This window comes from Geotrypetes seraphini, chromosome 14 (genome assembly GCF_902459505.1).
Source record: "Geotrypetes seraphini chromosome 14, aGeoSer1.1, whole genome shotgun sequence".
NCBI lineage: Eukaryota > Metazoa > Chordata > Amphibia > Gymnophiona > Dermophiidae > Geotrypetes > Geotrypetes seraphini.
This window is the reverse complement of record NC_047097.1, coordinates 32,548,825-32,564,217: the sequence shown is the minus strand read 5'-3', so window position 1 is coordinate 32,564,217 and position 15,393 is coordinate 32,548,825. Positions and strand designations below refer to the sequence as shown.

The 15,393-nt window shown below is 42.9% G+C and overlaps 1 protein-coding gene across 3 annotated transcripts in view; it reads left to right on the top strand.

Moving 5' to 3' along the window:
- The window catches only part of FURIN (furin, paired basic amino acid cleaving enzyme), a 296,800-nt gene that overhangs the window by 237,652 nt on the left and 43,755 nt on the right, over window positions 1-15,393 (top strand). For all 3 annotated transcript variants that reach the window (XM_033920626.1, XM_033920628.1, XM_033920625.1), the window contains 2 exons: window positions 390-493; window positions 11,694-11,811. In XM_033920626.1, the coding sequence (XP_033776517.1) occupies window positions 390-493; window positions 11,694-11,811 (222 nt within the window). The remainder of the gene's footprint in view (window positions 1-389; window positions 494-11,693; window positions 11,812-15,393) is intronic.

The window sequence follows — 15,393 nt, the reverse complement described above, 5'->3', positions numbered from 1 at the left end:
TTAAAATAATATTTAAGAAAAGTGGGACTTCTCTGGTTGGAAGCTGCTTTACAGTTTGCTCTCCAAGATCTTTTGAAAGAGCGTGCCACCTGTTTGACCACCCAGGTAACTGAGCAGAAAATTTTATAATACAGCACAGTTACACCCCTGCTCCCAAGTGACTGCTCTATAATGCCACCCAGCTAGTTGTGTGAAGAAAACTGATTTTGAAGTAGAGCCCTTTTTAAGGAAACCCCCCCAAACTCTCAAGATATGTGAGTTCATATTAATGAATGTGAGCTGTGAATTGGTAATGCAGGGCCTCTGTGACCATTCCCTCGGCCTGATTAGTTTGTCAGTGAATATGGTGATTGGAGTGTGCCAACCTAACAATTTGCTTTTCACCACAGTAAGAACCTCACCTGGAGGGATATGCAACACTTGGTTGTCCACACCTCTAAGCCAGCTCACCTGAATGCCAACGACTGGATCACCAATGGAGTAGGCCGCAAAGGTACCCATGGAAATAAACGGGAGCTGAGATTTTGAAATACATGTTTTCCTATAGGTGTTACTTGGAGCAGGGCTTTTTTTGTAGGGGCACTGAGTTACTGCCACCTTTTCCATTGCTTGATTAGAAATGACCCAGGGTCCCCAAGTATTAATAAAACAGCTTTGGATTCTGTGGCTGTTTGCACGGGACCTGGCTACTTGAACAAAGTTCCAAAGGGCTTCGAGTCCCAAACTGAGTCAGGACCCCAAATGGGGTCTCCTCATTGGTGGATGGTGGCATAAAGGACTGTCCCTTCCTTCTGAAACCCCCCCCCCACACCAAGCAGTGGCAATCAGCATTAGGTCCATGAATCAATGAGGAAGTAATTCTTTAAAATAGATACTAACATTACATGCGTAAACAAAATAATGTGTGTGTGTAAATGTTTTAGGCACTGTTTATAGAATCGGGGCCACACAAGATCCTATGCTGACTGCTACTGTTATTGCCCTGCTTTGGGATGAGGAAGTGAGTGACAGATGACAAGGGACTGACGGTCTATTAGTTTCCATTATCTGGGATCATGTGAATTTAAGATAGGATAATATTGGATGATAATAGCTAGGAGACTATTGTCTTAAGGGAAAGTCCTACCGTGAAACTGAGAAATGACATGGACCAATAAGCTCATTATGAAGATTATGGCAGTGGACCTGGCATAGCAATCGGACTGAGATAAAAGTAAAACCATTTTGAGATGACACCATTATCCATGCCAGAGCTCTGCTTACAGCAGTTCCGTACCCACAGCATTCAGACTTCAGGTTGTCAACCTTTCCACTACTTGACTAAACCATTTTTTACTTAATTATTTTTTTTTTTCCTCTTTTTTTTCCCTTCCTCTTCCCTGTGTTTTTTATCCCTTTTATGTTTTTTTTCCTAGTTAGACTACTGTAACTTTTTTCCCCTCTTTCCCCTCCCTTTCATGTTTTTCACCAAGCCTCAACTTTTAAGAATATCCACTATAAACTTTGACTTTTTAAATTTTGTCCTAATAATGTGTTTCTTAAAACGTTGTTGTATTTTAATTGTTTTAACATAATTTGTTTCTTAAAATGTTGTCTTAAAAATTGTCTAAAAAACTGTATGTTTCCCTGCACTGTGCTTTTATATTGTTCATCGCTTAGAATGTTTTAAATAGGCGATTCATCAAATAAAAATGAACTTGAACTTACTTCTGTGCTTTAAACACCAGAACTCAAGGTGAGGCTATTCCACCATAGTATCTGTGCTTTGCAGTCATGGGGTGGGAAGAGGAATAACGGAGTTGCTGGACAGCTATTGGAAATGGTCAAGGCCAGAGTGCAAAGTGTCCGATCTTGGTGGATCACAAACTCATGACCATATAAGAGAAAAGAGATATCCTGATGCCATCTGTTTGTTTAGATGATAGCAGCAGTAGCAATGTACACAGGGCAGCTCCAAGTGTTTCTCTAATTACATTTGGGAAAACATTTCCTTTTCTTTTGGCACTTACTTTGTACCACAAGTCTAGTTGATTTACGTAAGCAAAGTTAATCTCTAGAAAAACCTGCTGTGCCTTGGCCTGCAATAATATGCCAAAATTTCCTCCACTCCTGCTTTCATTAATCAGCAGGTAGTGTGACACATCGGTAAACATTACCCTTCTGATTTTGTTCATGTGTGCACACCTGATTAGAGGCATAAAAGTCATCCTTGGAGACGAGATCATCACTTCCAATGTTTTTTTCCATTGTAAGAGCGGATAAGTCAAATCATCGGGCACACAGTTCTGCCACTTCCCCATAAGCTCTTTCTACCTTAGTCCTATCTCTCACTGCTTCCGCCAGTTCACACCATGGATCCAGGCTTGCTCTTTCTCTTTGGATTCCTCCATCTTCTCAACTTCCAGTTTTTTCTATTCTTTGTCTCACTTCCTAATAATTCTCAAGTGTTGTGTTAATGCCATCATAAAAGCAAGTTTAAATCTGATCTGTATTACAGGAAATTATTAGTGTACCTCTACAGATCTCAGTAATAAACTAATTTGTGCATGTACAACAACTGATCTTAATTCTTGACTGGAAAGAGAGAAAAAGATTCATTAGAGATTGTGAGATCTACTTGCTGTTGCCTTGGCTCCTCAAATAGGGTTACCAGACATGCGGGAAAACCCAGACAAGTCCTCTTTTTAGAGGACTGTTGGGGTTTCTGGACAGACTTTCCATAACCCGGCAGTTTGTCTGGGTTTGGAAAGCCCTGAGCTCTGGACGCATCTGGAGGGCTTTTGACAAGCATGGCGTCGCACATCCGCTCATTCTGGAGGCCCTACAAATATAGCCTGGAGGTCAGGAAAAAAGAGACCCACTTTTTGGGGGTGGGGCTGATGGTGAAACAAGGCATGACTGGGGCTGAACAGGGCAGAGCCATGCATCACGGTTTTTCCAACTGCAAATATGGTAACCCCTCCCCCCCCCCCATCTCCAGAGTTCTGACTTCCCAATCTTTCTACTGATGTGCCTTCACTCCCAACTGGACCATCAGCAAGTGAAGAATAACACACATTTTATCTCCTGCTGCTGTGGGGCCAGTTTCATGATAACAGCCACAAGATGACATACATTTAAATGCTTCTGACTGGAGCTGGGCTGTGCAGGACATCCAAAACATGAGTTAGGCCATGTAGCTTTGAAGGGAACATATGTCTCCACTTGTCTCTCTAGTTCCTTTGCACCCTCCCACATCAGCCATGTCAGTCGGTGACACTATCCTTCACCCCCCCCATACTCTGTGTAAACAGAAAAAACCCTCCAAATCAAAGTGTCTTCTAATCAACACAATCCTGAGGTTCCCTGACCACATCTACTGAGTCACCTCTGGGCAACTTTTGATTGTCTACTTTTATTGTATTGAGACTAAAAATTTCTGCATTTTGCTGCCAGAAATGCAGAAAAGGTGCCAGAACTCTGGCATGAACATCTTTTCCAAAATGAATACCTTACATACATTGTGTTGGTCTTTCTTTAGCTAATGTTATATTTAGTTAAGTATCCTTTCCATAATTATAAAGCTAGAAAATAGCTCTTCCACTTAGAGGAATGTCAAAGAAAATGACTTTGTGGTTACCTACATGATTCTCTGAAATAATCACACTTCGGTTAATCAGGGCTTCCAAAACTTATCCTGAGGACCCAACTGCAACATCCTCTATCTCCCCTGCCCTGCAACCATGATAAAATAACTACAAACAGTCCAAAACACAGCTCTGAGACTTATCTATTCACTGAGGAAACAGCTGCTTACCTTGAATCATACTGGCTCCAAATACAATCAAGAATACTATTCAAATTCTACTGTCTATTATTTAAAACCATTAATGGAGACAGCCCAGCCTACTTGAACAATCGCCTAATCAAAACTACCACAACCAGACATAGGAGAACCCACACACCATTCATGCACCCTCCAATCAGAGACGTCAAACGGAAAAAACTGTACGATGGCCTTCTAGCCACACAAGCAGCAAAACTAGACTTCCAACTCTCCAATTTACTGATCATGACACCAGACTACAAAATTTTCAGAAAAGAAATAAAAATCATGCTATTCAAGAAATCCTTAAAGACAAACTAACACCGCAAGAATCATCTCAATCCCCTCTGGAAATGTCCAGATAACTTCTTATGTAATCTGCCTTGAACCGCAAGGTAATGGCGGAATAGAAATCACTAATGTAATGTAATATTTAGGTGTGTCGTTATCAACAAGCGCTACCATTAAGACATGTTAGGTTATCACTAATTTGTCCTATTTTATGAAGTGAGATTTAGTTACAGTACTCATATCTGGGGTGAAGAGTGTAATAAAACATTTTAACAGTAGCCCACATCGATAACCTCCACCCTCAAAGTGACTATGCATGAGAAAAATTTCTATATGTTGGAGAAACCGATCTCATGCTGTTGAGGAATTTCTGAAATTTACAGGTGGCAGTATGTCAATTTCTGCTCTCAATCCCTCAATAGCTTCCTGTCTCAGGGTATTGTGGAACTTTTGGTCCCTGTTTCTCGGGTTGCAAGGTTACTTTAACTGGTGTGCTAGTAACAATAAGACCATAGGGATCATCAGGTTTGGCCCAGACAGTATCTGGTAAAGATTGTAATTCTAAAGGTAATGGTCTATTTTCTTCAATGCATATTCAATATGTATATTTGGAAACCCTGACTGGCTGTGGGGCTTTATTTTCCACCTATCTTGTCTCAAATTTTCTTTGATTTCAACTTTGCAACACTCAAATAGTCTCTCTTCCTCAATTATCTACTGCCCAGGGGTAGGCATCCTTCAGTCCTGGACACCAAGTATAATGAATATGCATGAGAACCATATACATTTGAAGCAAAGTATCTAGTAACCATAGGGATGGAAGTTTCCTCTCCCTGTCGGACTACTCCCAGTGACCCACCTTCTCCTAGTCAAGAAGCCAAGGTGTAGCTCTGAGATCAAAGCCTTTATGAAGGCCAGAAATCTACAGAAGCCTCACCTTAGGTGCTGAAGGAATTAATTTTTAAATGTTTTCTGGTTCACATTAGCTAAAAAAAATGTTTAACCTGCTGTGAAAATAGATGTTTGGAGAGTTGGAGTTGCTTTTTAGGGTTAGATCTGTCTCCTATAGAAATTCACCTATCCCAGACCCCACTGGCTGTTTTTCTGATACCAATTCTTAATAAACTTCATTTCTCGCAGTTTTCCTTCATTAAGTTCTCCCATCCTTGAGGAAGTGACATCACCAGCTGAAATGGCTGCATGAGTCAATAGCTCCGGGCAGCTCCTTCTGGAAGAGATGTTTATCTGCACCATCAGGCAATATTGATAAACACTGGTGCGTTAAGATCACCTAATATAGAGGTAGCAACAGTGGTTAAGAGGAAACAAGTTGATATGTTGGGCTTTGCGTATTCAGGAGGACAAAAGCCTAGTCGCATAGCAGAAGTTAAATGAGAGTTGGCATCAGGCCCCCTGCAGCATCAACAACCTCTCATGTTTTCCCCTGAGCTGTCCTTTGATGGTGAAGCCACTGCAGTCCAGCCTGGAGAAACTCAGAGAAATGGGACTGGTTAAGTGAAATTAAATCTGACATCAAGGCAGTCCGAACAGAGCTGGCTATGCCAGGGGCTGACCTGTGCGCTGAGATTACTGAGCTTGGACATTGGGTGGAAAGCTCCGAACAGTGGTTTGTTAAACATGCAGAGACATTGGGCACATTGAATCAGGCGCTACAAGATAAAATAGAGGATCTTGAAAATAGAAGCAAGCAACACAATCTCTGCTTTCGTAGAGTCCCAGAAATACCGGCTTATGCGGATTGTAAAGATGTGATTCAAAAAGTAGCTGGCACACTTCTAAATGTAGAGAGAGAGCCCTCTCTCTACATTTAGAAGTGTGCCAGCTACTTTTAGAAGTGTGCCAGCTACTTTTAGAAGTGTGCCAGCTACAAGTCATCTCAACAGGGAGCATCAGGCTTTGGCTGTGCCTAAAAACAACAAACCTAAAAATATTGTAGCATGTTTATCAGATTCTGCAAACCATTAGGAAATTAGAGAATTTCTGCTGGTATTCTTATCCTATCGAGATCTCGAGGACCACACTGAAGTGCCATGGAACCGAGGTCCTTGGCACAACAGCTACAAGTGGTACCATCCTTTTGCCCTGATGTTTTACAAGGATGGTAAACTTCATCAGGTTTGCATGGTAGCAGAAGCATAGCAGATCTTTCCAAATGCCAGAGTCTGTATCAGCACAGACCCAGATGAGGAAATCAGCTATGGGATTGCAGAGCCAACCCAAATGGCAACAGATTACACAAGGAATGATTTCTATTCCTGTAATTAGTACCTTACCTTTTAACTCTCCTGGTAATGTCCAGCTGACCTCTTTTGTAATCCAAGGTTGAGGTGAAATATAAGTCACTAATGTAATGTACTTGGCTCCCATGGATAATTGAGGGCTTCGTATTAATCCTATCAGGCCTTTGTCTTCTGTCTGAATTTGGGAGAGGTTGTAGATACTGCATAGCACAATAGGCTGTGATATTTCTGATATGCTGTTAAGTCTTTTGTGGTGATTGATGGTGTGAAGCTTTTAAACATTGTTTGGAGGATAATTTGCTTGGGGTTATTCATGTCCTCAGCCTAACAAGATTCTACCAGTGATATTGTCTATTGGAAGGGGGGAGGGGATCGGGGGTAATACTTTGTAGTGGAGAATATCCAGGAAGGTTTAGAGCTGGAAATTCCTTAGGATTAGTTCTGCAGGTACCTAGTTTTAGAGCAAGTAACAATATCTTGTGCTTTGGATCTATGATTGAATTGTACTTATGGGTCTGGTGGTTTGTGTTAAACTTAATGTTAGAGGCCTCAATTCACCGTTCAAGTGCCAGCTTCTGTTGAACGAGCAGTTGAGGATATGAACAGCAGTGGCCGTTGTACAGGAAACTCACCTGCTTCCTACACAGGGGAAATTCTCTTTTCATAAGAAATTCCCTCATTTACTTGGCCTTTTCCAGCAAATCTCGAGGAATATCGATTGCTTTATCTGCAGATCATCCGTGGCAGGTCGAGAAAGTGGTGTGAGATAAAGAGGAGCAATATTTGCTACTTATATCGTTGGTCAGTGTTTATTCCCCCAGTGAGAAACAAGGCATCTTTTTGCAGGGTTTAAGTCATTTTCTCCTATGTTATGCTAGGGTCAGTTGATATTGAGGGGACACTGCAATGTAACTTTAAATCCTGCCCCAGGGTTCACCATGCTGAGCAGAATAGAGATCAAATGCACTGGTTTTTACAACAGTGGGGATTGATAGATATTTGGAGATATCTGTATCCTACTGTGAAAGATTTCACTCCTTATTCCCAGACCCATAAAACATACTCTTACTGGTTTGGTAACCCCTCAATTCTCAGTCAAGTAGGGGTCAAGAAGGGTCAAAAGGGGTCAAGAGGAACATAAGAACATAAGAAGTTGCCTCCACTGAGTCAGACCAGAGGTCCGCTCCCGTGGTGGCCCACCAGGTCCGTGACCTGTGAAGTGTTTTTTGTCCACTTTTATAGCCTACCTCTATCTGAGACCCGGGAAACTATAGGCCGGTCAGTTTGACATCGGTTGCGGGCAAGATGGTAGAAACACTGATAAAGGACAGCATCTGTGAGCACATCAAAAAAAATGGGCTGATGAAAGCGAGCCAACATGGCTTCTGCAAGAGAAGATCGTGCCAAACAAACTTACTGCACTTCTTTGAGGGAGTAAACAGTCAGTTGAATAAAGGGGAACCCGTAGACATCATTTACCTCGACTTCAAAAAGGCCTTTGACAAGGTACCCCATGAGCGGCTACTTAGGAAGCTGTGGAACCACGGGGTGGAAGGGGACGTGCACAGATGGGTCAAACACTGGTTGACAGGCAGAAGGCAGAGGGTTGGAGTGAAGGGTCATTACTCGAGCTGGAGGAAGGTCACGAGCGGGGTTCCGCAGGGGTCTGTACTCGGACCGCTGCTGTTCAATGTATTTATCAATGACCTGGAAACGGGGACGAAGTGTGAAGTTATAAAATTTGCGGATGACACTAAACTCTGTAGAAGGGTTAGAAATGCGGAAGAGTGTGAGGAACTACAAAGGGACCTAAACAAACTGGAGGAGTGGGCGAATAAATGGCTCCACCTCCCCCTGCAGTCCACTAGGAAGATCAACTGTTTTTTACACCTAAGCAGCAACAGGACCAGCCACCACTACCGAGAGCCCTTTGCCCTGATCCAGCCAAACAAGTAAGCTCTTCCCTCAGCATTCCGTTGGAAAAATCAATATGCTTGCTTTTAAATATTATCAGAAGTAGGAGATCAACTGCTTTTACACCTAAGCAGCACCAAGACCAGCCGCCACTATCAAGAGCTTTTGTCCCAATCCAGCCAGACGTGTATGCTCTTCACCATACAATTTGTTGGAGAGATCAATCTGCCTGCTTTTAAATATCAGCAGCATTGGGAAAACAACTGCTTTTACACCTAAGCAGCAGCGGGTCCTTCCGCAACCACCAAGAACCCACAGACCCGAACCTGCCAGGAATGTGAAATGCAGAGGAGAGAATCCTGCATTCACCGTGGGCCTCATCTGGGGCAGCCTCCTTGGAGCGGCTGGGGCACGGGCAGTGTGTCTGGGAGGGAATGCATGGATGGGAGAGCATCGCAGGGGAGGAGACATAGGCATCCTGGGACTGTCTGCCAAGTCTCTTCCCTGAAGAAGCCCTTTCTGGAAACGTCAATCGCTCCTCCTAAACTTACTTGCTCCACTTCATCACTGACGCTGAAACCATGGATTGAAGACAAAGTTTTATTTTATTTTTCTTTCCAGCTTATGATTTATCTTTAATATTATCTATTGTTTTGCCTTTTGTCTTTGTTTTGTTCTATTTCTATCATTTAAATTTCTCCCCCTTCTGCTTCTATTCCTTTCTCTCCTCTCTTCTACCTTCCAAAGTATTTAGATCAATGCTGTCTTGTTAAAATGTTTATTTTATTTTTATTTTTCCTCTAACTCTACTTTTCACTTCTCTATTACCCTCCAGGTACTTTAGTTAGATTGTGAGCCTTCGGGACAGTAAGGGAATTTTTCAAGTACCTTTCTTATTTCTAATCTTAATGTATATTTTCTGTAAACCGCTTAGAACCTAACGGATGTAGCGGTATATAAGAAATAAATTACATTACATTACATTACAATGTAGGGAAATGCAAGGTCATGCATATAGGGAGAAAGAACCCGATGTTCAGCTACCAAATGGGGGGATTAGTGTTAGAGAGAAGTAGCCTTGAAAGAGATTTGGGTGTACTGGTGGACACAACAACAAAGTCAACAGCACAATGCGCAGCAGCCGCGAAGAAGGCAAACAGAATGTTGGGTATTATTAAGAAGGGTATTACGACCAGAACGAGAGAAGTCATCCTGCCGTTGTATCGGGCAATGGTGCGCCCGCATCTGGAGTACTGTGTTCAGTATTGGTCACCGTACCTTAAGAAGGATATGGCAATACTTGAGAGGGTCCAGAGGAGAGCGACACGAATGATTAAGGGCATGGAAAACCTTTCATACACTGAAAGATTGGAGAGGCTGGAGCTCTTCTCCCTGGAAAAGCGGAGACTCAGAGGAGACATGATAGAGACCTACAAGATCATGAAGGGCATAGAGAGAGTAGAGAGGGACAGATTCTTCAAACTTTCAAAACATAAAAGAACAAGAGGGCATTTGGAAAAGTTGGAAGGAGACAGATTCAGAACGAATGCTAGGAAGTTTTTCTTTACCCAGCGTGTGGTGGACACCTGGAATGCGCTTCCAGAAGACGTAATAGGACAGAGTACGGTACTGGAGTTCAAGAAAGGATAGGACAATTTCCTGCTGGAAAAAGGGATAGAGGGGTATAGATAGAGGGCTACTGCACAGGTCCTGGACCTGTTGGGCCACCGCGTGAGCGGACTGCTGGGCACGATGGACCTCGGGTCTGACCCAGTAGAGGCACTTATGTTCTTATAAGTATGATTTCTGCAGATCCCCACTCGCATATGGTCGGACCACAGCTGTATCCTTCTCTAGTATTAGACCCAAAGGGGATTCAATACTGGACAATTGGAGAACGTTAAATGCAGTGACACTGGGGAGGTTATGTGTGAGAAAAGAATTGCTCTGCAAGCACACTTGACTAAAACTTGCGCTACTGAAGAGCGAACCCTGTGGCAACAAAAAGATGTTTTTAGAACAGCAAGGTGCTGGCATTGTAATCTGGATATAGGGACTTTCGATCATCTTTTGTTCTATTGTCCCCATATCTTAGCCTTTTGGAACTCAATCTGGGATCAAGTAAATTGTTTATTGGAAAATCACGTAGCATTAACTTATGATACTGTACTTTTTGGTATGTCTATGAGAAAAAAGAGTCAGATATCAATGTGTAATAACAAACTTTTATTGATTTTGACCGGAGTAGCCATTCAACAGATTACTAATAACTGGAAAGACCATAGTAGGCTCAATTTTAAATTTTGGTGGAATTCAGTTTGCCACATATACAGAATGGAAAGATCAATAGCGGTGCAAAATGGAAATGATAAAAACTTCCATGAAAATTTGGGAACCATGATTGATGCCATTTTCCTAATATTTCTATATTTAATATGTAAGATAAGGGTGGGGTGGGGGGAGGGTTTCTATTACATGTAAAATAAAAATTACTAAAAGGATTTCAGGATGGGAGAGGGAGGGTTATATTTACAACTATAAGTTATAATGATAAGATGTACAAGTGGTTAAATCTATGTTATTGTGTTGCAATTTTTGTACACTTGATGAAAGTTTTAAAATGAATAAAGAATTATAAAAAAAAAAAAAGAACAGCAAGGTAAAATGGGAGACAGCTTTCCATAGAGGAAAGTCAGTTACATGATTTGAGACTAAAGCTACATGCCCTGCAGCTTGTTGATTTTTCTGAGAAGCTGTAGAGAATGACATGGGGACAAATTTTTCCCTGTCCCGTCCCTGTAAGCTCTGCCTTAACCACACAAGCCTCAAACACTTATGATTTTGAAGCATTTGAGGCTTGTGTAGATGAGGACAGAGCTTGCAGGAATAGGGCGGGAACGGGACGGGGAAAAATTTGTCCCCATGTCATTCTCTAGTGAGTTAAACAAGCGCACTTTCAATTCGTAAATCAGGCCAGCCGCCTCTTAGCCTTTTGGTGTGAAATCTGCCCTACATTTTGGGGGGAGGGGGGAATTTTTAAGCTGTTAGAAATGTATATTCTTAATCTGTCTCTTTACAGACTATAATAACCTATTTGTATTACTATAAAATGCTAGTAAATACAGTCTGGTAGTACTAATAAAAATAAATCTCCTCTCCTCAGTCCCATCTATAAGCCACTTAGGCTAATGCTTCCCAATCAGAGCCTTGCACTTTTTAACGCCATGCCTCTTGTTTGGTTTTCACCGTATCTTGTATATCTGTCTTCACTAGATTATAAGCACCGGTGCTTGGGCATATGTCTACAGTGCTGGCAATGGTGTACAAATGGTTAATAGTAGAAAGAGAGATTTTTGTTACTGACACCCCAGAACTTTACTTTTTACTTTTTCATCTGATTTTGTGCTCTTCTGTATCTACAGTTAGCCACTCCTATGGGTACGGTCTCCTGGATGCCGGAGCTATGGTCAGTCTTGCCAAGAATTGGACTTCTGCAGGGCCACAGAGAAAATGTGTCATTGACATTCTCACCGAACCCAAGTGAGTGACCATTCTGCACTTTGCGTAAAAACCAGCTGAGAGAGAGTGTCATCCCTTGCTAGTGCAGAGCCAAAGCAATGCACCCTGCGCAGAAATGAATGTGTGAATGGAAATCTCACCATGAAAACAAGCAAATGACATCCATAAGGCTATCAATAAATATTATATACCAAAAAGAAAAGTTAGAGTTAGAAAAACACTAAAGAATACTAGAATCAAAAATTATAATCCAACAAACACTCTCCTAGTCTTGCAAAAGAATATGTATAAACCTGAAAAATACTTGTTAGAGAATGACACCAGGACAGATTTTTCCCCGTCACCAAGGAACTCATTTTCCCGTCCCTGCCCCATTCCTGCAAGCTCCGTCCTCATCTGCACAAGCCTCAAACACTTTAAAATCATAAGTATTCGAGGCTTGTGCGGTTAAGGTAGAGCTTGCAGGGATAGGGACAGCGACAAAATTCACGGGGTGCGGGACAGGGAAATTGAGTCCTGCGGAGACGGGGAAAAATTTGTCCCCGTCCCTGTGTGTAACAAGGTACATCAAACTTCAATGAAGCCAAAGGGGTGTGTGGTATTGATTTCTGTAAATCAGGTTTATACACATTCTTTTGCAAGACTAGGAGAGGGTTTGTTGGATTATAAACTTTTAGAGTTAGCCATATATTTATGATTGGTCGGTTCCCCGTATCCGCAGGGGATTAGTTCCAGGACATCCCTCCCAGCCCCCCTCTTCCTCCCCTCACCATCATGGTCTGGCAGCTCACTCTTATCAGGCTCCCCAGTCCCAGTTTACCTTCGCATCACGTCTTCAGCACTGTTAGGCCACTGCAGCGATAGCAGCAGACGTACTCAACGACTGCAGCGTGCACCGGGCCTCTCCCTCTGACCCAGCCCACCCATCCTGGTGCAATTTTCTGGGTGGGCCAGGTCAGAAGGAAAGGCCTGATGCAGGCCACAGCCTTTGACTACGACTGCTACTGTTGCTGCAGGGTACTCATCAGGGCTGAAAATAAATAGGGGGGGCACCTGATAGAGTGCCACAAACCCATGGATACGCCAGGCCGGCTGTATAGGCAATGGGCTAGATTCACAAAGCAAACTGATCGTGTACCCTTTGCGACCAGATTTCCCTCGGGCCTCATTCACTAACCTCTGCTGCGATCCGCTTCAAATCTGTGCATGCAAATGAGGAGAAACGTATGCAAAGTAGGCAGGGATGCGATTCATAACAGAAAATTCTCCATCCGACTGGGCTGGCCGTTCAACTGAAGAAGCGACTGCCAGAGAAAACATCTTTCTGACTCTGAAAGCCCTGCTCTCTGCCCTGCCCACAGCACTCTCCTGCCCTTCCCCGCCCTGCGAGCCCGTGGTTTTAACCCGCGGGTTAAAACCACAGGCTTGTAGGGCTAAAAACTAATGAAGTTTAAAGTTGAAAAAAAAAAATTGCGGCTCCTACGGGCATGTGCAGACCATCTACAGATGGTGTGCGCATGCATGGGGATCGCAGAAAAGTGATCCGTACCCCCCCCCCCCCCATCTGCATATTTTAGCTTCCAGAATTCATCGGACCTGCCCGGATCAGGCCCAATCGGGCAGGTTTAAGAATCTAGCCCAATGTGTGTAATAAACAGAATTTAAATATCCAGACTTGCTCTCCCTCTCACACCTTCCTCCACCCTCTCCCCCCCCCCCAATGTAGACTTCACTGCTTGATTTTATTTTGTCGAGACTTGGGGATTTTTCTTTCGTGTTGTGGACTTGAGTGCACTCATATGTAGTTCTTTTAGGGCTCTTTTTGCTAAGGTGCGCTAGCGTTTTTAATGCATACACAAGATTAGTGCGCGCTAGCCGAAAAATTACCGCCTGCTTAAAAGAAGGTGCTAGTGGCTAGCGTGCACGGCATTTTAGTGCGAGCTTAAACCACTAGCGCGCCTTTGTAAAAGGAGCTCTTAGTTTCTGGAATGTGAGGGGGAGTATGAATCAGTGTAATTTCCACTCATGATTCTTCTTTTTTTTTTTTAACTAAGAAGCTTGATTGCTCCAAGGTCACAGAGCCCTGGCCTCTTGATCACTTTGCCAGGGCTTTGACCCAGGTTCGTGCTGCCATTAACCTGCAGTTCTTCCATTTTATTTGTCCTGGTCATTGCTGGGTTTCAGTCTGTTTCACTTTACAAACCACTGCACATTCAAAGTGGCTACTGAGGTTTGAAATCCAGTACTTGAGGTTGTTTGTTGCATGTCTGTTTAGTTTTTGCAGATTCAGTTCCTCCTCTGGAAATGTAATTCTTTTCCATATCTGACAAATTACTGTTTCCAGCTCTGGGGGGAAAGTCTACCAGCTTGCTTTGGGGTTTTTTCTAAAGAGAATTGATCTGTGGCACAGATCACGCTTGTTGGATGCAGTAATTAGGTTGTTAACCTTCATACAAGCATCTGAGCTCCAGAGGGTTGCAGGTTTTGTGATTATTTGCTGCATTTAGAATTTTGGCAATTCATCGACCCTCGAAGGTCTACTGAAGTTGGGTTCCAGAGTATGCAATTTCCTCAGCCCTCTGGACTGTTGTATAATAAAATTGATAACTAATTCTGACTCTCTTTTGGCATGTGACTTAACTGCTGCAATAACCTGATGAACAGCCCTGTGGAACATGCCGGGCTTTGTGGTGTCTTTTAGTTGCTGTAAAGCGAATGCTCCATCAGTGCCAGGGACAGAAAGTCCTTTCAGAGCACATGGAAATGGTTTGAGGGCTGGACACAGAAGCCCCTTTGACTCCACATTCATCATTTTGCAAAGATTCAGTAAGCCTTTTGTAAGGCACAGCATATTTTTAACTATGCAGCTGTTTGTGTTTCCCTTTTTGGGGGGTGGGAGGTGGAATTGCTTGAAGGACTAGGTCTTGAGTTCTTGGTGTGATTGCAGTTTTCTTTCTATTTGTAAGAAAAAAATTATTGATCACATGTTTCAGTAAAATATTTCAACACAAGATACTTAGGCTCAGATGTACTAAGCTTTATTCCCATGGATACTAGTAGTGCAGCGTTTCTCAAATGGGGTAGCCAAATCCTCGTTGGTCACAACTACAGCAGCCCAATTAAAAAAATGAGTGACATAAGCCGACATAGGCCAACAGGGTGCTGCAATTTAACCTAGTGGGCATAGTGGGAGTCCAGGTCTGCAGCAGCTGTATTAACCAATGGCAAAAAAGTTTGGGAGCACTGCTGTAGCGCAAATGATGCTTTTTTCAGGACAGCGGAACACATTTTTGGTTAAAGGAGCTAGCCAAACTATTCTACGGCCCCCACCCCCAAGCTCACCTCTTGCTTGATGCTGTATTGTGCAAAATATTAGTGGGGCCATGGTTCCAGTGGTCCATCTCATTCTGTAGACTTTCCCTCGATTTGTCTCAGGGGGGGGGGGGGAGTGCTGCTGCTGGTGAATCCAGGGACTAGGGCTTATATTAAGACCTACCCCAAAAATCATGCTAGGGCTTATTTTGGGGGAAACATGGTATATATTAGACCCTCTAACATGTGTCAAGTTAGGATAAAAACTTGTATCATAAACTTGTACTGAAA